This window comes from Diadema antillarum, unplaced genomic scaffold (assembly GCF_040938485.1).
Source record: "Diadema antillarum isolate AM-2024a unplaced genomic scaffold, OU_Dant_1.0 seq00001469_RagTag, whole genome shotgun sequence".
Classification (NCBI taxonomy): domain Eukaryota; kingdom Metazoa; phylum Echinodermata; class Echinoidea; order Diadematoida; family Diadematidae; genus Diadema; species Diadema antillarum.
The window spans coordinates 817,748-838,744 of record NW_027272208.1 but is presented as its reverse complement, the minus strand read 5'-3'; the positions used below and the strand labels follow the sequence as shown (position 1 = coordinate 838,744).

The 20,997-nt window shown below is 37.9% G+C and overlaps 1 protein-coding gene across 2 annotated transcripts in view; it reads left to right on the top strand.

Annotated features, from left to right (window-relative positions):
• Positions 1–6,442: 6,442 nt before the first annotated feature.
• Positions 6,443–20,997, top strand: part of LOC139709752 (poly(U)-binding-splicing factor PUF60-like) — a 33,586-nt gene continuing 19,031 nt past the window's right edge. For both annotated transcript variants that reach the window (XM_071621714.1, XM_071621713.1), the window contains exons 1-4: positions 6,443–6,552; positions 8,598–8,673; positions 13,774–14,006; positions 18,308–18,580. In XM_071621714.1, the coding sequence (XP_071477815.1) occupies positions 6,529–6,552; positions 8,598–8,673; positions 13,774–14,006; positions 18,308–18,580 (606 nt within the window). In that variant the 5' untranslated portion in view covers positions 6,443–6,528. The remainder of the gene's footprint in view (positions 6,553–8,597; positions 8,674–13,773; positions 14,007–18,307; positions 18,581–20,997) is intronic.

Here is a 20,997-nt window from a genome sequence, read left to right as displayed (position 1 = left end):
ACCTTATACATATTAATGTAGTGAAAGAAATCAGATTTGAGGCGGACATTGCTTTTATTGTTTCCCTTTTAATCGAGCTTTCGGCCTGTCACGGCCTTCATCAGGATCTACCAACAGAGCACATACTATAGTAATAGTCTAGGAGGCATAATGTGCCATGATGTAATATTAGAGTGCAATATTATCAATATTATATAGCGCAATGTCCCATAATGTCATGATAATAACACCGATCTTCTGAAAGCCCCTCAATTTTCATTTCCATAACAAGATGTTTTTCTACTCATCATGTGAAAAGAATATACCATCATTTTGACGTTTTTATTACCCATTCATTGTTTGGAAATGAAAATAAAGCATGAATGAATGAATGAATGAAAAAAATATTGCCTTTCCACAAATCAATCATTTACTTCAATACAAAAATGCAATCTAACGTCATCTCATCAACAGAAACATATTACATAATACATATCACATTATACGATATTGCGCTCTATGTAATATTGATAATATTGCACGTATAACATCATCTCATTATATTTCATTTCATGGCACATCATGGCACATTATGCCATCTGGACAATTATTATTGTAATATATACTGTGTTTTGTTAGTAGATCCTGATGACTGAGGCTATGACAGGCCGAAAGCTCGATTAAAAGGGAAAAGAAGAGAGCAACGTCCGCTTAAAATTTGATTTCTTTCACTATTATGCTATACACAATGAGGCACGTACCGCGTACGTTTCGGTCAGGAACTGTATATATATATATATATATATATATATATATATATATAAGATATGATATAAAATATATGATGTATAATATATGATATAAATGATATCATATATGATGCATAATGCATAATACAAAATATATAATATACAATATTATAATATATGATATATAATATATATAGTGTACATGTATATAGATGCATACATGATGTGTTAATATTTCCTAAAGATTATTTGGTAGAATGTACATACATTTTATTACCTATATGTCCAGGCTCACTAGATGCGCAATTCCGAAGAAACAATAGATCGCTGAAAATATCTACCACCCTCCCCCCCCCCCACCCCCACCCCCGCCCAACAGTCGGTAACGTGTATATAGCCCTGTATGGCCTGCAGTTGCCTTGCAAACTGCAAACAAGCGCACAAAGAAGCCTGTCTATAAAAACATGTTATGCATATAAGTTTCTTCACAGTTTGACAGCCATTCAAAGTGCGAGGCTTTCTCCTACACCCTGTAACCCCCCCCCCCCTCCACCCTCGAAAAATATGTTAAACAAAATCACCAAAAGTGCATTCAATCATTTTGTCAGGCGAACACGCGTCAGAGATCAGGATGTTATCCGTGGGGAAAAGTGATCGGAATAGATATCGCTCCGTTACATGCAGGGAAATGAAAAAGCTTTCAACCACATTACAAATTACTCCACATGGAATGGTCTCAGTCCGCGGTAAGAACGCAACTCTTCATTCCGGAACTACTTTCTCAATTCAGCAATACTCAGTGCGTAACAATCGAGGCAGAGGTGAACTGAAAAAAAAAAGAAAAGAAAAAACAAAGCCTCATGCTTTGGACGTAATAATCACACGTGCATGTAGGATTGTTAAATTCATCTCGATTCAAGTAAAATTTATTTCATTTCTTTGTTTGTGAAAGTGCAAAGCTTGAGAATAGTAATGATAAATCCTGACAAAACAAGCTAAACAATGTGATTCATAAGTTTTGCAAGATGTTATGATCATGTTCAGCAAATAGAATAGATATATATGATAAACCCACCGAAAACCAATGCTTTATACATGAATCTCTCAAATGAATTCCGTTACCACTGAATGTGAAACAAAAATGTCAAACCCTAAACCACCCCCCTTATTGTAGTCCTTCTTTATCCTGTGCTATATATAGTCTGTTTTGTTTCATCAAGAATATGAAATACATTGACGTCAGACAGACGAGCATACATAATGCAATAAAACCAAACAAGATAAAACAGAAGCAACAGTTTTTTAGAGAACCTAAGAGCAATGAAAGAATTCTTGGTAGATGATACCCAGCACTTCAAACGAGGGGTCTACAAAATGCACAAAATAGATCACCACGACATCATCACAGGTCAAATAGGCCTAAAAGGGATGATCAAATTAATTTGCAAGCAGAAGCATTGATCGCTGAAAACATGTGAAACAGTAAATTTCCACCAATATTATTGTGCTGTTGTAAGTCAGACTCTAACTCGGAAATTTCTACCACAATTCTGTTGTCTTATTTCATATTCATTCATTTAAGTGAACTTGAATATGGCAAGGAGTAGTCCTTTACTCGAGGTGTATTTAAAACAAGACTGGAGTAACGCTCCTATATCACACGGGATTTATTCTTAAGAAGTTAGCGATATATAGTTCTTGATGGTTTATGGCGTCAAAGCATTGGTTAAGTTCGGAAAATATGATATCATGCTTTAGGAACTTTTCCTATATGCATGCATATGAAAAAGGCTGTAAGGCATTGGGGTTTGTTTGTTTGTTTGTCCGTTTTGTTTTGTTTGTTTGTTTTGTTTGTTTGTTTCTTTCTTTCTTTCTTTCTTTCTGGAGAGAAATCAGGGGAAAATCCGTTATGGCGGTATGATATGAGATAAATTTGTATGTTCTTTTTAGATTCTGATATACATATACAGGTATTGTTAATGCTGCATTCAAAACACGTGTAATATTGATAACAATGAAACTGGTATACCATATATATCATGTCCTCACCAATGTCCCAATTATTTAATCCATGATGAACTTGTGGTAATGTGAAAGATACTGTCATTTCATCCCCACTTTGAAGATTATACTGTATCTACGTAAATAAAAAACAAAAAACAAAAACAAATCGCAGACATATACCCATGGAATTATGAGAAAAGAACGCAATGCGTGATCATGTTTTGCATTGGATTTCCATAATCATTATTATGTTGATGATCATGCAATATTTGGAGGGGTGTGGGTGGGGAGCAAATCATTAGTTGGGATGGGTGGGACAACTTTTTAACGGGCTTCTTGTGATGTTGTTTTAGTTAATGTACTGATGTATATTTTGTATGATATTATTCTGTGTATGCATGAATGCGTATGTCATTGTATTGTATCTATATATATATACACTCAAAAAAAAGAAAGAAAAAAAAAGAAAAGAAAGTAAACACTTTTTCTAGTTCGTATTTTTCATAGAAGATTTTGATAAAAATCATTGTGTCATATGCAATATCAAAGACTATTTAATTGGCTATCAACCTAGTAGGTTTATACAAAGGTAAACTTTACGCATGAGTGAACACATTTTTTCCTCCAAGGCAGAAAAGTAAAAATTGCAGAAATTCGCATATTGAAATTCATTTTTGCAAATACCCTTTAAGATAGCAATGATAACAATTATAGACCAATTCAACGCAATGAGAGACAATGAATGAAATAGCAGTTATAAGTTTCCGTTCCCTGATTTCTCTTTATAGGCAGTAAGCCGCAAAGGTGGTAAAATCAATAGAATTTCTTCATTCCATTTTTTTAATATTAAGGAATTTGAGAATGCATGAGATAAATTCAAGAACCAAATGTTATTTCAGATTTTCTTAATTTGAAATAACGTTTCAAATTTCTACCATCTTGGATGACATTGCTTCTATTCTTATGCCTTTTGACAACGGATTTGACAGAAGATTTTTCATTTCCTCCATTGTTTGTTGCCTTTTTATCTTTGGAGGGTTACAGAGACATTACAGAGATCATAGGTTGATATTTGCAAATTCATTTGTATTTTTTTTTTGTGGTGCTGAATTTGTCTTTTGTTCTCATTGCTGTATGAATCAAAAGCTAATGAGTTGATAGCCCATTAAATTACATTTAACATGGTATATAAAACATTATTACTGGCCAAATAATCTATATACGAGAAAGATAAATTTGAAAAAAGTGTTCACGTTCTTTTTCTTTTTTTATTGCCGAGTGTAGTTTCGTTGATTTCATTGTGTTGAGTTTCAAATGTGGTTGGTCATGTGAAGCTGCACCCTGGAAGGTTGCAGCACGACCATTAAGGCCGAGCTGAGCAGGGCAATCCATCCGTTTATCTAAGCTTTCTATTCCATTTGTATTGTATCATTATTACTATGTGATTTTACGGTGAATATAGATAAACAAACAAACAAAAGATACGGGACAAAAAAAATACAATGAAAGAGCATACAATAATTATTCTAAGAGGAATTCAAAGTTTATTTGATTTTTTTTAATGGTTTTGAAATGGCTGAGATGTCCAGAAACAAGAAGGTTCTAGTAAATGATGGGACCAAACTTTTTTTTTTTATAGGACCACTTTGTTTTTATCGGTTTTTGGATATGGCCCATTTCAAAACCGATTTTCAACAAATAAACTTCTAATATATGTACCTCTTAGAATTGTATGCTCTTATAATTCACAAATTGCTTTTAATTCCGGTCTCAGCTGTGCTGTGCTGTGACAATGAATAAGTTGGAAATTTGGTTTGAAACAACGATGACACAAAGAATAATTATTGACCCCCTCTGGTGGAAGTGTGTTGGAATAAAGTTCGTAACTTGCAATAATTTTACGTATCAATGTGCGCTTTTCAAGTGATATAAAACTGTCACATTTTGTAGTGTCCACGCCAAAGAACTAGAAAGGAGATCAAGTTAATTTCACCACGAATGTCCATTTGTTCTTCTTCTTCTTCTTCTTCCGTTAAGTGCAGCTTCATGTTTGAAGATTACGCATTGTAGTGTGTGAGAGTGTGCAGCCGTATGTGTGCCCCAGCAATCAAATTCCACAAGTAGTGTATTTATAACATAATACATGGAGTGCAAGTATTAAAGTCCATAATTTCTTATAAACTGCAGTTACGTCTCCCTCAAGAAGGACTTGAATGCATCGAGGGAGGGTGAGTCAGCCGGGTCTGCTGGTATATATGGTTCCAGTAAAGCTCTGGCAGCTAGTTCTGGGGAAGATGGATGAGCTTTACACCAACTTGGTGCATATGGTGTTCTGAAGCGGGAATCATCCCCCTTGTAGAAGATGATGACTTACTGAAGGTATTGCTGCCAGCAGTGTCTACGAGATCATAGCGCATGCGATACAGTGTTACAAGACGACTTTGTAGACGTCTGCTAGCAAATAAACGCCACCGGAGAAACCATCTTTTCTCTCTTTCCTGTAAAGTTTGTATCCAGATGGAAATATTTCACCATCTCCTATTCCTGAATTCAGCCATGTTTCACAGCCCATGATGACATCCGGCCTGTTACCACATACGCATTACTTAACTTATTTATGCCTATCGATCATCTCTCACTGCACACTCAAATAGACCACCAACAAATTAAATATGTTGCTCATGCGAAGCAATGATATCTTTCATGTTATACGAAGCAACTATGTTGAAAATAATTCGGAATGTTTTTTATTGTATTGCTAACAGTGCAACCTGCAGTAGCAATACGCCTTAAAGAACAAAGTTCTCATTTCCATCATTATCTTTCTCACGGTAATATTCGTGAAAACACCATTATCATTGTCCAGGAAATATAAGATAATTAGATGTAATGTATGTATATATATATATATATATATATATATATATATATCCATATATCACCATCTTAATCATGGATTTTAGAAATTGAAAAGCATTAGTGTGCCAGTCTATACAAGTTATTCATGTTGTAAGTTTGGTGAACGTGTGCTTTAAAAGGCTTCGATTGCGTTCAAGTGCATCTGTATAAGTTTGTCTAGGGCCTATATTGTCCGTCGATTTGCAGGTTAGTTCAGTTTTAAAGAGTGCATGTTTAACTACAATATAATTTTCCTTTTTATTTCCTTTGCACAAATTAAGTAGTAAGGCAATACATCGGTTCAGAACCTTTTTGTTCAGGTACCCTGAGAAAACTCACACTAGCTGAAAATTCAGAATCGCAAGTCCCAAGACGGAAATCAACGCATGGCACTTATAAGAAATAAAAACATTCTGCTAAATTTGAAGAGTTTTATTGCAAATTTGGCGAAGCGCCATTTTTGAACATTTCAAAGTAAGTCCATCATCAGACAGAGCAAAACAAAACCTCTCCAGTAATACCTCACTTGTAACATAACAAGGAATATTTTAGAAGTTACGATTAAAAATCTCGTATTTTCTTATCATTTTCTTTGTTTTTTAGCAACTTTAATCACAAAAATATCTCAATTTAACAAGAATGGAGTAAGCTCGTTTTGCGATAGTAAACTTTTACCATTTATGATAACTGTGTACGCGGAAATGATGGCGCTGCACAATATTTCGCTGCTACTCTGCGTACCAGTAGGGCCAATGCGCACGTAAGACACGGATAGAAAAACAGATACAGCTTGATTTGGGGGAGCGTCGAAACATCAGGGCTGACGGTGGTGCGACGTGCGATTGTTCCCTAGACTTGGAGATTCCAACGCAGAAATCGTGCCAAAAAGGACAACAAAATGGCCGAAACGAATGGAGACACGGTAAATATGTACAAATATTATGTTTGTAGCTGGTGAATTTTTGTTAGGAATGAATGTTATCGTTGTAATTTACTGCTAATTGACACTGAAATCGACCAGGCCAGACGCCGTGACTTCTGTACAGCGACAGGGCTGTGTGTATATCATGGGGAACCATCCACACCTTGTATGTGATGCATGCTTGGGCTTTCATGGCACTGCCACTGCACTGCTGAGTGCTGGGTGTCCAAATACATACCCTGATATTTTTCTATCAATAGAAACTTAAGATATCTCACAATTTGCCTGAAATTTTACTCACATGTAAAGAAAATACTCTATATTCACTAGCGCGTGATAAAAATGCGGTTTGCTGTGGGAAACCTACGCTACAGTGACACGCTTCAAAGTTCAACTTCAAGATAACTGCTTCGAACGCGTGCGCGTGGAGTGTAGGTCTGCTTTCTACATTAACTATTTGTAGTCTAGGCCTATCACCAGTACTGAAGCCGGAAGGATGTAAATTTATATTTAGATCTACCTCCGCCAAGGGAGGAGGTTATGTTTTTGTTACCGTTTGTTTGTTCGTTAGTCAGTTTGTCTGTGTGCAAAATAACTCAAAAAGTAACGCGCTAGTTAACGCCATAATAACGGATTGGGGTGAAACTTGCAGGAAAGGTTGAGAATGACGTAGATCTCTAAGTAACAAACGATTCACTTTTGGTAGTGATCTGAAAATTTTGGGGGAATTTATGAAGGATTTTTTTATATTTTGGCAGGTGTAGGGTCAATGAACTTGGGAGTTCAGGCTGCGCGTATTCGAGGTTTGCATGCGCGCACTAAGTTGCATGCTCTAGTTTCTGCTAGGGCGAGGCGCGCCGTGCAGCTGAGGGTTTATGACGTGACAACAAAGACTTCTACAATATATTGGGGATTCGGGTGACTCGGCACACAATGCTATAAATACGCATGGGTGGAAATTACTGATATCAGCTCTTAAATGGAAGAACAAGATTAGTGGTGGAAAATGAGCTGCATGCTTGGCGGAGGTCTGCGCTCTCAGAGTGCTTCTCTAGTTTCTATTTTGATGCACTCGGTTTGCTGCGTAATTTTGAAACTGACACCCCTACCCATCTAATATATACATGTGAAATGCATGCAATATGCATTTATAATCTATGGTATCATTGACATTGTGTTGCTGTTGATCTTGTTTATTATTGAGTTTTTCAGTAATATTTGGACATCTTCAATTCCCCAGTGAAGAATGCAAAACCACTGTGCAGTCACATGCGGAAATGTTTATTCTGTAGTGTACGTGCAACATAAATAACCATTAGAGGGGTGCCGGTTTCAATGTACAGTGTCGATGTGTTGGACACCTACCATACATACAGCTACGAGTAGAAAAGTCTACAGTGTATGTACAACAAGCTTGTGAAGAGCGTTGAAGCTGATACAGAGCGGTTCAATACACTGAATCATAATCAGATAATTGTGTCATTTTGCGTCAAAATTTCCATGCACCACCAGATCAGATCCCACACGCTTGTTGCTAGACTTGACACCGAATTTTATCTTCGATGAAGTAGGCTATCGGATCCTAACTAGAGTAACTGTGGCAGTATGCGGCCATGAGCCCGTTCACGGCAGGTATGGTAGGTGTCCAACACATCAGTGGTTAGCACAGCACACAGATTTCCAGTTATAAGTTAGTGTGACAAGAAATGGATACCATATATGTCTTCAACACTGGTGAAGAGCATGGAGGCAACACTCCACTACCTGGCAGATCTGGGCTACCAAGCTGCAGTGAGGGAAGTGATGGGATCACCATCTGTGTCCGTGTGTATATTATTTCTTTTATTGCAAAATGTAAAATTAAGAAAACCTGCACACAGACATCCCATTAAACCTGCTAGTATTCCTGTCTGCCATAATCAAATTGATGTTGTGAAAATACTAGTAGGTTATGTTGGCCTTTTCTAGTTTGCTATTTACAGCAGTGCAAGCCTGGAAGTAATGACTTTATGCAACAAATCTTTTGTCTCTCTCATCACCAACAGGTGGCTCCTGCAGCTGAGAACCATGTCGTCCAGGAACCATCCCCAAAAAAGATAAAGGTGGAAACAAGCTCAAATGGTGGGTATCTGGTGGTAGTACACAAGAATGTCAAGTGTTTAGAGATTCTACTCTGCCCTGACACACTGAAACACCTCATGAAGGAGGACACACCACAGGTTTCAACTTGTCATTGCTGAAATGCCTCTTCTGCAGTAGGAAACCATGCTGTGTGAAAGATGAAATGTCAGTTCTCTTGAAATCAGTGTCAATTCATTGTCAGAAGTCTAGAGCATGCCCATGGTGTAGTCAGACGCTGCAGTCTTATGATTTATTGTCTCCCCTGCGCTAACCCCAACCATTTGTGTGATGGTTAAAGTGTTCAGCGTTTGTGGGCATGTTAAAGTGCAATGTAATGACGTATTGATATGCCTTGTGGTATTGGAGGCCCAAAGAGCAAGAGCAGCTGCATTTTGTACAAAAAAGTGTGAATTGTGGTATAACACCAAACAGAATGTGAATATTTCTAAAAAATTATGTGCTACTTCTCACACACACAAAAAAGAAATAACAATGTAAATTGTAACTACTGGTACATTTGCAAATACCTTATAGGGCATACAATCTAGACCGTCTCCTAACTTTAACTGGAGTTGTTGAAGGCTAGGCTGCCAGTAAAAAGAAAAAGAAAATGATAATGATAAAAACAAAATGATAATAGAAATAAATGGGGAAAAGAGTGAAGCTTGTTAGGAATAAATAGTGCCTTGCAATTTCATGCCAAAGGTAGAAAAAATCAAATGTATATGTACATATGCTGCGGGTTATTTGGTTGTTGAGACACAAGCTGAGTATGATGAGTTACTGCAGTGAAAGTGTGAATTATTTGGCTACATGTGAACACTTTAGCCATTGTGAAAGTCATATGAAATCCCGCTTCTTTGTGCATGGTAATCATCCAAAGGCATGAGAGTTTGAGCTTGGTGTGCTGCAGTAAAAGGAGGTGGATAGATTTCATCTGTTCTTTTTCATTTTTTTTTTCTTTTTCCCATTTGAGGCATTACCAGGTTATTTGAAGAAAAAGGCTCTTGGAACCTGTGCGTGAAGATTCATTCTAAAAATTATTATTGCCTTTGGAGGTTCTAAAATCTGTGACTTCAAAAAAAATTGAAAGGTCATTTGAATGAAAATGGCATATTTGCTTTTTGGACCTAAAACATTTTATGCAAAAATATGTGAATTCAACCTTACCATATTCTTCAAATTTGTTTTGTGTGTCATGCAGGATAGATCATCAGGCTTGATGTTCTTTTAGCTCATTTGTTGGCTTGTTGTCATTTTACTTTGCAAGGACTTAAGTTGTGTGTACAGTGGGAGGTGAGTGTGTGTATGTTTGTCATCGACACAATATATTTGTTTTGTTGACGAGTTCAGCATCTGTTAATTGTGCTTCATTGAAATGACAGTCCCTTATTGTTTTTTTCTTTTTCTTCTGTTTTCTTTTCTTTTTGTCTTTTTTTGGAGTTCTTCTTTTCAGGCAACATTTTCTAGTCTTCACACCGGACGGAGAGCTGAATGAGTTGTTAAACTCAAGCAGTCACATGGACGAGAAGAACTAATGTAGTAAAATATACTGCTCACAGTTTAGGTCTTCCCTGTCATACTATATCAGTTGTCTACAAATCCATTAATACAACCATTCTTAGAGTATCCATGGCAAACCGACTTCAGAAGTAGGGAGAAAATGCATGTGTATGTGTGAATCATACAGATTAAAGTCAATTTGTGGTGAAAAGGAGATTCTGTGACGAGGCATTCAGGTATTTGATCAGGCTAACTAACTGCCTTTTGTATTCAAAATATTTGTGCCCAAATCATTCCCCCCCCCCCCAAAAAAAAAAAAAAAAAAAAACCAAAAAAAACACTAGCTCATAAGAAATGATCACATTGAATGTAGTTTTGTTTGGAGGACTTTCTAGCACTTGCAGAGAGTTTTAGATAGAAGAGCTGGTTACCTTTTGTGACATTGTGTACAATTTGCCTTTATTCATTTTAATTGAACAGTCACTTTAATATTTCCATCTTGTAGCAAAGAATATCCATTTTTGTTGCCCCAAGAAACATTTTAAAATCATCACATTTACGATCTCATTTTCAGGAATTTTCTCTCCTTTCTTGTTCATTTCTTGTAATTAATTCCAGAATAGTCAAATCAACACCATGAACACTGCATGATGGAAAACAAACTAGTCAAATGAACCAATTTTTCCTCAATTTTATTAATTTTTAAATGGGGAGGGTGGTGAGAAGGTCCAGTCAAGATCGTGCATAGAAAACGAAAGGTCATGTACTGTGAATCCACTTTCTATGCAATGTGATACGCATTGTGTTCTTTAGTAAACCAAGTGCATAGTTTCAATTTGACAAGGCAATTCACAGATTTAAAGTTGGCAAACTGTTGAGCAGGCCCAAATTTAAAGGAAAAAATCCAGTTTTGCAACAACTTGGGATACTTAAAACAATGACATCAATTGAATTCCATTGATAAACATCTTTTAGGGCAATAAATTGATTTCTGCAGAATATTGTGAAAATGAAGGGTAATGGGCAAGATCAAGTGATTACATTTCATTAGCATCACAGGATTCAAGTAATTATTCGTTTTTCAGCTACATATGATAGACATTTCACAGTTTACACAATAATTTTACCTCTTTATTTGTAAACTGGACAACTTTTTTGAGAGTATGAGGTGGGATTGTTACTGTGTTTTATTTAAACCACTGCTTCTTTACTCCAATACTCGATAAATTCTTCAGTCATGCAATACTGACAGTAAAAATAACTATAATTTGGACTAAAATCCAATCATTTAGTGGTGAGAGAGATGTAAACTGAGACTGCTATAAATGCTCTCCTCTTTCTTTGTCTCTTTTGTCTTTCATTCTTCCTTCGTTCCTCCAGGTTTGATGCTTATCCCCTGCACTTGACGAACGCAGCTGTGCGATCAGACTTTCAGAAATGCGTGCATTTAAAGAAAGAAAAGTAACACACTGTCAGACCAGACTACAGATAATTGTTGATACATGCATGTTCAATTTGGAATAGGATATGCTTTTTATGTTTATTTCCATGTAGTCAATACAAAAAAGCACAAAGAAAAAATGATAGAACTCTAGGTAAATAGTCGCTACACACAATTGAGGTAGCAATGGATTGAACGTTTGAAAGAAAAAAAATCAGACATGGACTACAAGTATTTTTGTAACACTCAGCAGATTGATGACAAGAGTTGATATTGAATCGAAGAGAGAAATATCAAAAAGTAAGTCAGCGAGTGTGAGATTGTGACTGTGAGTAAGTGGTTGTTTTTCTTCTTTTTTTTGGTAGTGTTAGCAGTCTGGCTTGGTTTTTTTTTTTTGTTTGTCACACGATTTGTTCTTCAAATCCGATCAAATGAAGGTTGCTATTGGCCCTCTGTGGCCATTTGTGTGCTAACCTCTGTGTTCTTTTCTTCTTGTTTGTTTTTTCTGGTCATTTTTATTTGCATATAAATGAAGCACTTACAGCCAGAGAGAATGGTAGTTCGCCGAGTGTCGGAGATGACCTGCTGCATTTCAGAACAGATCGGTTCCAGAATCATCAATTTCTCTTCTCTTCCTCCCTCTTTTTATTTTTATTTTTTCATTGCGTTTTGTCCGTTTATGAAGTTTGATCAAGTACATGACATTCCCTGTAAACTACTCTTATGTGTGAACAAATTTCAGTCAGATTAAGCAGAATCCTGTTCATACATACTGACCCCTGTATTGGCATGGCATTCTGGTTCCTATGCAACCATAAGCCAAATTTTTTCCCCTCTCCCAAATCAGATCTATAGTGTAGCTTCTTACATGAATACAACTTTAAAAAGAAGGTAGGAACTTTGATGCAAAAATGATGTGTATTTGTGTTGTGAAATTACGATACTTTATGAAGCAAAGAATGCAGAAGAGTAGCATAAATTTCATGCCGTTAACATGAGATGTGAGAAACAAACTTTTTAGGTTCATTTGTGTCAGTGAAAACCTTTGATTGCACATGAAGTGAACTTGTAGAATATTGATAACTGTAAAGGAATTACACACGCAAGAAGTGCTCCATTTGTGCCCCGCTCAATTTGCCGCGATATGTTTCCTTTGATGAAGATTAAGTTACAAATTGTGATTTCCCAACCCCCATCCTCCCTGTTCAATGCAGAAAAGGTGTGCATATTAGTTCTCTCATGTGGATGTGATTCAAGGTTTTCTTTTCCCCACTTTTTTTTCTTCTGTGCATTATTTATTTTTATCTTGTGCCATTTAGCTCCAACCAGTGTGAAGTGGGCGAGGTTACATAAAATGTGACCTTTGACCTATGCGAGCGGAAAGCATTCATCATGAATGTCCCAACGGGTCGCTCACCTAGTGCCTCAGCAGCGAGTGGCCTCCCTTTAAATTTTGGCCTGATGCTACACTGCAACCTATGCACTCATCCAACCACCCCTTATGCTACTCCAGTGGTAAACAAGCAGTGCTGTTTGTAAACAGTGGTGGTGATTCTTTTCCGTTGAAGACAGAGAAGATTTGAATGCAAAATTACTCTGTCCCCCATCCCTCTCCATAGTCATGTATTTTCAGTCTTTCATGCCGGTTTTGTGCTTGGTAGAGGATGTCTAGGGAAGGTTGAGTGTAAGTATGCGTGTGTCTTGGAAGACACGACCAAATGTACCACAATCCTACTTGGCTACCAGAAGAAAAAGAAAAAAAGTATGTTTAAAATGTTTGAGAAATGTTTGATGTTATGTCTGGAGTTTTGAGGAAATGTTCTTCACTGTCCAAAAATATTGCTTCCATTTAAATTAAGTGCCTTTACTTGAGCTGTCCATATTATACAGTTAGGCTTCATACTGTATATGGCTTGCTTCTCTTTGTTGTGTTGAACAAAAAAAGAAACACAAAGTCTTGTGGTATGGAGCACAGAGCTTACTGTGACTTTTTAAGTGTGTGTGTTTGCATGTAGGTGAAGGGAATGCTTGTCTGGGGTTTGAGGGTGTGTTCATACTCCATGTGCTGCCACTAAGGGGAAACTAATGCTACGTTTTGTCCTTGTGCCCTTCACTGCCTTTCCCTGCTGCTGTTGGCCGTCCCCTCCCGACATCAGAGCGCTCCCCCTCCCCGCCAGTGCTCTTTGCAGAGCAGACGGGTCCAGTGCTGGCCGGGCCGGGCGCCAAGAAGGAGACGCTGCTGACCAACATGCCGGGGATGCCCACCATGCAGGGCCTCCCTAAGCTGAGCTCGGAGCAGCAGGAGGCCGTGATGAGGGCCAAGAAGTACGCCATGGAGCAGAGCATCAAGAGTGTGCTGGTCAAACAGACCCTCGCCCACCAGCAACAGGTGAGCTCACACAGAATGAGCAAGCTGTGCTCCATTTCAGAGCAGAGTATAAAACTTTACCTGAGACATGATCATAGGATCTCACAAGACAATTTTTTTCGTCAAAAATATCTCATGATTCTTTTTCTTTAAAATGCTATTTTCATGAGTATGGTAATTTAAAAGGGCAATTGCCATGTTAAAGGGAACCTCCTGGCTAAGGGAAAATTTGTTTATCTGTTTTTGCTCATCAAATTCAATCAAATGGAGATTGTTAGTGGTCTATTGTCGAAAAATATTTTTTGTAATACTCTACTTACACAGGGCTTCACATAAGCTCTGGCCGGGAGCCACTAAGATTCATGTCAGGTCACCAAATTTCCAAATGATTATCTTTTGGTGGCCCAATCGGATACCCAAGATTCAAATGGATTGTAATGTTTCCATTTATTTTGGGCCACAACATTTCTTTGTCGGGCCACAAAATTTCAGATTAAAAGATTTTAGTGGCCCGAATTTAGTGGGGCCGCTGGAGAAAAAAGTTCAGTGTTGAACCCTGATATAAGATGGAATAAAAGTAATTATGCTTACCATCTTGTAAAGAAGCAATTAAAACCATAGATTACCGACAATCTGATGCTCCCTTGCAGTACAATAAAGATGTTCTATATGCAGTGGGTTCAAGTTAGACCTCTCAGAGGATTTCTCTTTATCTTCATCCGACCAGTTTTCAATTTACATGTGATGTCAATGACAAATCACATGCATTTTGAGTTATAAGGCCAAGTAAAAAAAGAAACCAGTTTCTCGTCCTCGCGCGCATCGATTTTGGCCGCCGCATCGATTTTTTTACTATTTACTATTTTCAAAATGGCGCTGAAAATACCAAGAAATTCATAATTTCCGTCCCAGCCCGCTCCCCGCCCGCATCGATTTTCAGTTGCCGCATCGACTTGTTTGATATTTACTATTTTTTCGGCCGCCGAAAAAAAAAAATCAACAATTCACCTACCAATCGTGATGTCTTATTTCTAATTACGCCTTGCGTCCTCTACTTAGCTGTAGTACAGCTGTAGTTTCTGTAGTGCGTATGTAATAACGCATGCATTTCACACTGCAAGCTCGGCAAGAAGGAATGACCCACAAAGCAGTTGAACTGTAGTTGGATGGGCGGGCCTGGGCTGTTGTGATGTACAGCGCACTCGGTACGTCGTGATGTTGACAGGACGTTGAGCACCTTCTGTACATTTCTCTCGTGCTGTTGCCCGCTTCATGTGCTGCTAGATTGATTGCGCAATGTAACCACAAACCCCGTTATAACGAGATCCGTGGGACTGGCGATATTACCTCGTTATAACCGGTACCTCGTTATAACCATACTCATTAAAAATAAAAAAAAACATAAGCATGACGTCGTACACCCATCAATGAAACTTAAACATATCCTTTGCGTTGTTATTACACAATTATTGAGCGTTATTATTGAGAGAATAAAGGGAGATTATTTGTGCATTAGACGAAGAAATAGAGGCTGAAATGATAAGTTAATTCTTTATTGTAATTCTTGTTTGTTAAGCTTTTTCTAAACACCAGCGCAAATATGGGGGCAAATATATGTAGAGTAACATACAGGCCTTGTTTACCGTAACTTGCTAGGTATTTTTACGCTGTTGGTGCCCACCGGGAATGCGATGATTTCATGAATCATTTAGGCTGTAATCTTGTACACATGTACAATGTATGAGCGTTGCGCCCAAATGGATTAAAAATGCGTTCTTTATTTTCTTCCGAAAATCTCTTCTCGTTTTGTACGACCGTTCTTGAAAATATGTGACAGGATTGAATGTGGGAGGTTGTTATCCTGTTTACGCAAATCTGTACCAGATCTATTCAAACTAATAAATGCGTTTGTTTCTTTTTCTGATTTAGGTTAACATGCGTCATTCAACTTTTTTTTACGCTACTGTCACCTGGCGAGATCGCGATGATTTCAGAGTAAATACGTGCGTTGTTTACCGCTAACTTGCGAGGTATTTTACGCTGTTGGTGCCCAGCGGGAATTCGATAATTTCATGAATCATTTGGCTGTAATTTTATACATGTACAATGTATGATCGTTGCGCTCGAAGGGATTAAAAATGCGTTCTTTATTTTCTTCCGAAAATCTCTTCGCGTTTTGTACATCCGTTCTTGAACTGTTGAATGCGTTTGTTTCTATTTCCGAGCACCGATTAAGTAGGTTAACATGCGTTATTCAACAATTTTTACGCTACTGTCACCCGGCGAGATCGCGATGATTTCATTCATTATTTCGGCTTTAATCATACACACTCATATTTAAATTATCATTCGTTAAATGATAATGAACACATCCAGATCTATTCAAACTAATACATGCATTTGTTTCTTTTTCCGATCACTGATTAAGTAGGTTAACATGCGTTATTCAACTATTTTTACTCTACTGTCACCTGGCAGGATCGCGATGATTCCACCATTTCTGCTTTGATCATACACACTCATATTTAAATTATCATTTGTTAAATGATAATGAACAAATCCAGATCTGTTCAAACTAATAAATGCGTTTGCTTCTTTTTCTGAACATCGATTAAGTATAGGTTAACATGCGTTACTCAACTATTTTAACGCTACTGTCACTCGGCGGGATCGGGGCGATGATTTTATTATTTCGGCTTTAATCATCCAAACTCATATTTGCTCAAAACCAGCAAAAGAACTGGAAGTCGGAACTAAAATTGGAAAGGATATAATGATGAGTTGCACACGCATTCCAATTGTCCATTTTTGGTCAAATTTTATTGTCGCTACATGAAAAGTTTTTGAATGCGTTATCTATTTTTTTCTCGTTGCGCTGTGGTCTGACATCATATCACGCACGCGTTTCTCGCGAAAAAGAAAAACCGAATGATTATGTTTAATAATTAGTAGGAACATCGGAAGGTGTTCCTGTGTCTTATCGCGTGATTAAGAAGAAAACATGGAAGGAACGGTTCTCTGCAAAACGGGAAAAGACGTGGATAGCGAGATTTCGGTTTCCAATGTTTAATTTTCGCGTGTTTGAATGCGGCAATTTGGTCAAGAAATGGAACCTCGTTATACATTTGTATCCGATCAAATTGCTTATGTTTTTCTTTATCATGATTTACCGAATTGTCCTCGTTATAACCGGAATCTCGTTATAACCGAACACGTTATAACCGATTCGTTCTGCCATTACACGCAAAGGAAAACGGGACCGACGCGATCACCTCGTTATAAGCGGTTCCTCGTTATAACCAAACTCGTTATAACGGGGTTTCCCTGTAGGAGAGAAGACCAGCCAGCCAGCATAGCATGCGTTCTGGAGCTCGAAAAAAAAATCGTGGAGTGATGGAGAGAACAGATCTCAAGCGCACGTGTGCACAGCGAACGGCTTTAAGTAGTGAAAATAGTATTCAACTGGTTCGTATTCTGTCTTTCAGTAAAAAGGAAATCAGGTGGTTGTTTCACAGGGTTGACAATTGGCAGTACTGTCTGCGGCATTTTAAATTCTTGAGCGAATACAGCTGTAAGTTTTCATATGAGAAAAGATCTAACTCAGTAAGTTTGTGTTGTGATGAAAGGCAAAAATAATGCTATGCATTTCCCGAGGTAATGGTTGGATTCATAGGTTCAACAAGTGATGCATAAATGTGTATATTTTATGTTTAAAAAACATGTTTTTTTTCCATACCATTGATATGACTGAATGAATACAGTCACAGTGCAGTTAAATTGGTATACTTGTCATGCATAAACAGCAATATATGCAGATTTGGTATTAAATTGTGCATCACTCAAATGATAAGTGGTTTATATCACACATATAAACACATATTACTTTCATTTTGACAATCCTCGAAAAAATAGTAAGATATCAAATAGTAAGGACCTCCCTCATCGCCTTGCTCAAAAAACCCGGACGAGAAACTACTTTCTTTTTTTACTTGGCCTAAGCATTTTCAAGTTTTAACAAAGGCACTTTGGACCATAGTCCAAAAGCCAGAAGTCGTGCTACATTTGCTTGCATGAAGGCAGAAGGTACATGAGTACCCGAATTATTTTGTATGACATGCACTATATGCAGCAAACTTCTTACCTACGAGATTGCTCTGACTTCTTTGTCAGTAGTATGTATTTTTTATTTATTTATTTATTTTTTTAAGGGAGAGTTCATGATAAATGATATCATCTTCCATGATACGAGTAACTTGGCTTCTGGTGGTGTCCACTCAACAACATGCTGGCAATTCACTATTTTTTTTTTTTCTTTGTCACAGCAAATGTCCAATCTTCAAATGCAAGCCCAGCGACAGCGTGCCATTGCCCTGATGTGCCGGGTGTATGTCGGCTCCATCAGCTTTGAGCTGAAGGAGGACACCATCAGGCAAGCTTTCCAGCCGTTCGGCCCCATCAAGTCCATCAACATGTCTTGGGATCCCATCACCATGAAGCACAAGGGTTTCGCCTTCGTCGAATATGACCTGCCCGAGGCAGCCCAGCTGGCCCTGGAGCAAATGAACGGTGTCATGATTGGAGGTCGCAACATCAAGGTGAGTGGGGTGGGGGGGTGACGGGAGGCAGCAAGGAGGACTTCTCAAAAGCATTGCCCTTACCTCATATGATGACAAGGGGAAGGATGGTAGTGGTGGATGATATTTTTACATACAGTTGAACCTCTCGTATCCGGACAAGTCGGGACCGGGGCTCATCCGGATAAGAGATTTGGCCGGATACAGGAGACTCAATGCTTTATACATGTACAGAGTTGTACATATACATTCACATGTACTGAAGTAGCCCATTGTAGTACCACATGTAGTAATGTGTATACTGCAACCTTTTCATTGTTACATTTGGGGATGTTTGGGGATGTTAAAATGTCTGAAGGTAAGCAATTTGGAAGGAAATTTGATGTAACATGTATGTCAGTCATGTTGGAAGTAATATGTAATTCATGTGTGTTTGTGTAGGAGTTCTCAAGGAGTTGGGAATCCCCCTTTCCTCCCGTATGGCTTTATTTTAAAAAAAAAAATTCCCGGCGAGATTGTGTCCTTATAATAGAGAGATCCGAATAAAGGGAGGCCGGATAAGAGAGGCTCAACTGTATTTGGAAACAGTATACTATGGAGCTTACTGGTGCTGGGGAGTGAAATGGCATAAAGGCCTGGTACCGTGGGGATACCATGGATTAGAAAGGCTAACCTGGCTAGGATATATTCAAGAATTCCAGTAACGAATTGTGTATAGCTTTATTATTGATCTTGAGGTAAAGTACACACAAAGAATCTTGACTGGGATAGACCGTTACCAATGAGCGTACATTTCGATGCGCATATTCGATGAGGGGTGCTGTTCATGGACTTTCAAATGTATCTAGGTGGGCAGCAAATTGAGATAGATTCAATCACTACCTCACTACTGAGTCTTTAAAAACGTGTTATGTTTTGGGATGTTGTACTGCCAAGATATTTTTAGATTATGATGTGGAATCATAGATAAGGTTATTGTTAAGCATTAGATATTGTGTCAACATGAAAGTTAAGATGAACAACATACAGGAAGCTATGCTGCATTCAGGACCTCAAGATACTCAGATACTGTACATACTTGGGCAATTTCTGCAGAATCAATATGAGAGGTATTTTAAGTAAAAGCAATTTTTTGATGTTGTAAAGATAGTGTATGACTACCATTAAAACAGCTATTTGTTTAGCAGTAGTAAATCATGTCGAAAGACAAGTTGTACTGAAGAATAGCAGTGGATAGAGTTGCATTCCAAGTTGTAGTTAGTTAATGATTGATAACCTTCCAACCAACCTATTACATGTTTTCATGCGAATGGTGATTTTTATGCCTCCGCCACGAAGTGGTGCCGGAGGCATTATGTTTTCGGGTTGTCCGTCTGTCCGTCCGTACGTCCGTCCGTCCGCTTTCGTTTACGCGATAACTTGAGTAATATTTACTGGAATTTTACCAAACTTGGTCCAAGTATGAAGTATGATGGGGCAATTATTTGATTAGATTTTGGGTGAGATCGGCTAAAGGTCAAAGGTCAAGGTCAAATCATGAAATTGTATCTGTTTACGCGATAACTCAAGACTGGATGGAGTAAATTTCACCAAACTTTGTTGGAGGATGATGTATGATGGGACAATTACTTGATTAGTTTTTCAGTGAAATGGGACAGAGGTCAAAGGTCAAAGATCAAGGTCAAATCCTAAAATTTATCTTTTTACGTGATAACTCAAAACTGGATGAAGCAGCTTTCACCAAACTTGGTCCAAGGATGATGTATGATGGGACAATTAGTTGATATGATTTTAGTGACATCAAAAGGTCATGGTCAAATGCTATAAATGTTGCAGTTTCCCCCATATCTATGCAATGCCCAAAGGTATTTTCTTGAAACTTGGTGTGGACATGAACTACTGCGTAAAGATTCTCCAGAGAGAGTTTCATGTCATAAGGTCAAAGGTCAAAAGGTCAAAGGTTAGGTGAAAATGTTGCAATATCACTTTTCTCGCAAATGGTTCAATGTATCCTTGTGGAACTTAATACATGCGCATGTACTGACTGGCAGGGATTATCTAGGGAATTTAGGGGTCATGGGTCAATAGTCAGGGGTCAAAGGTCAAGGTCAACTCCTCAAAATTTTACTATTTCCCTCATATACTAGTATATCTATGCAATGCTTGCATTATTAGTTTCAAAACATATTACATGCATTACCTAATGGAGATTCTCTTGGAAATTTCCAGCTGGAAGGTCAAAGGTCAAAGGTTAAGGGTCAAAGGCCAGGTTTCAATGCCCCCTCCCCCCCCCCCCAAAAAAAAAAAAAATCCATTTTGTACCGTCATTACACTCTTTCTTCATACCTTGGAAATTACTCAATGCATAAACTTATAAAAAGGTTTCTCAGAATTCAAGTAAAAATTCTCAATTCCCCAAATATGTGTACCTGCACTCT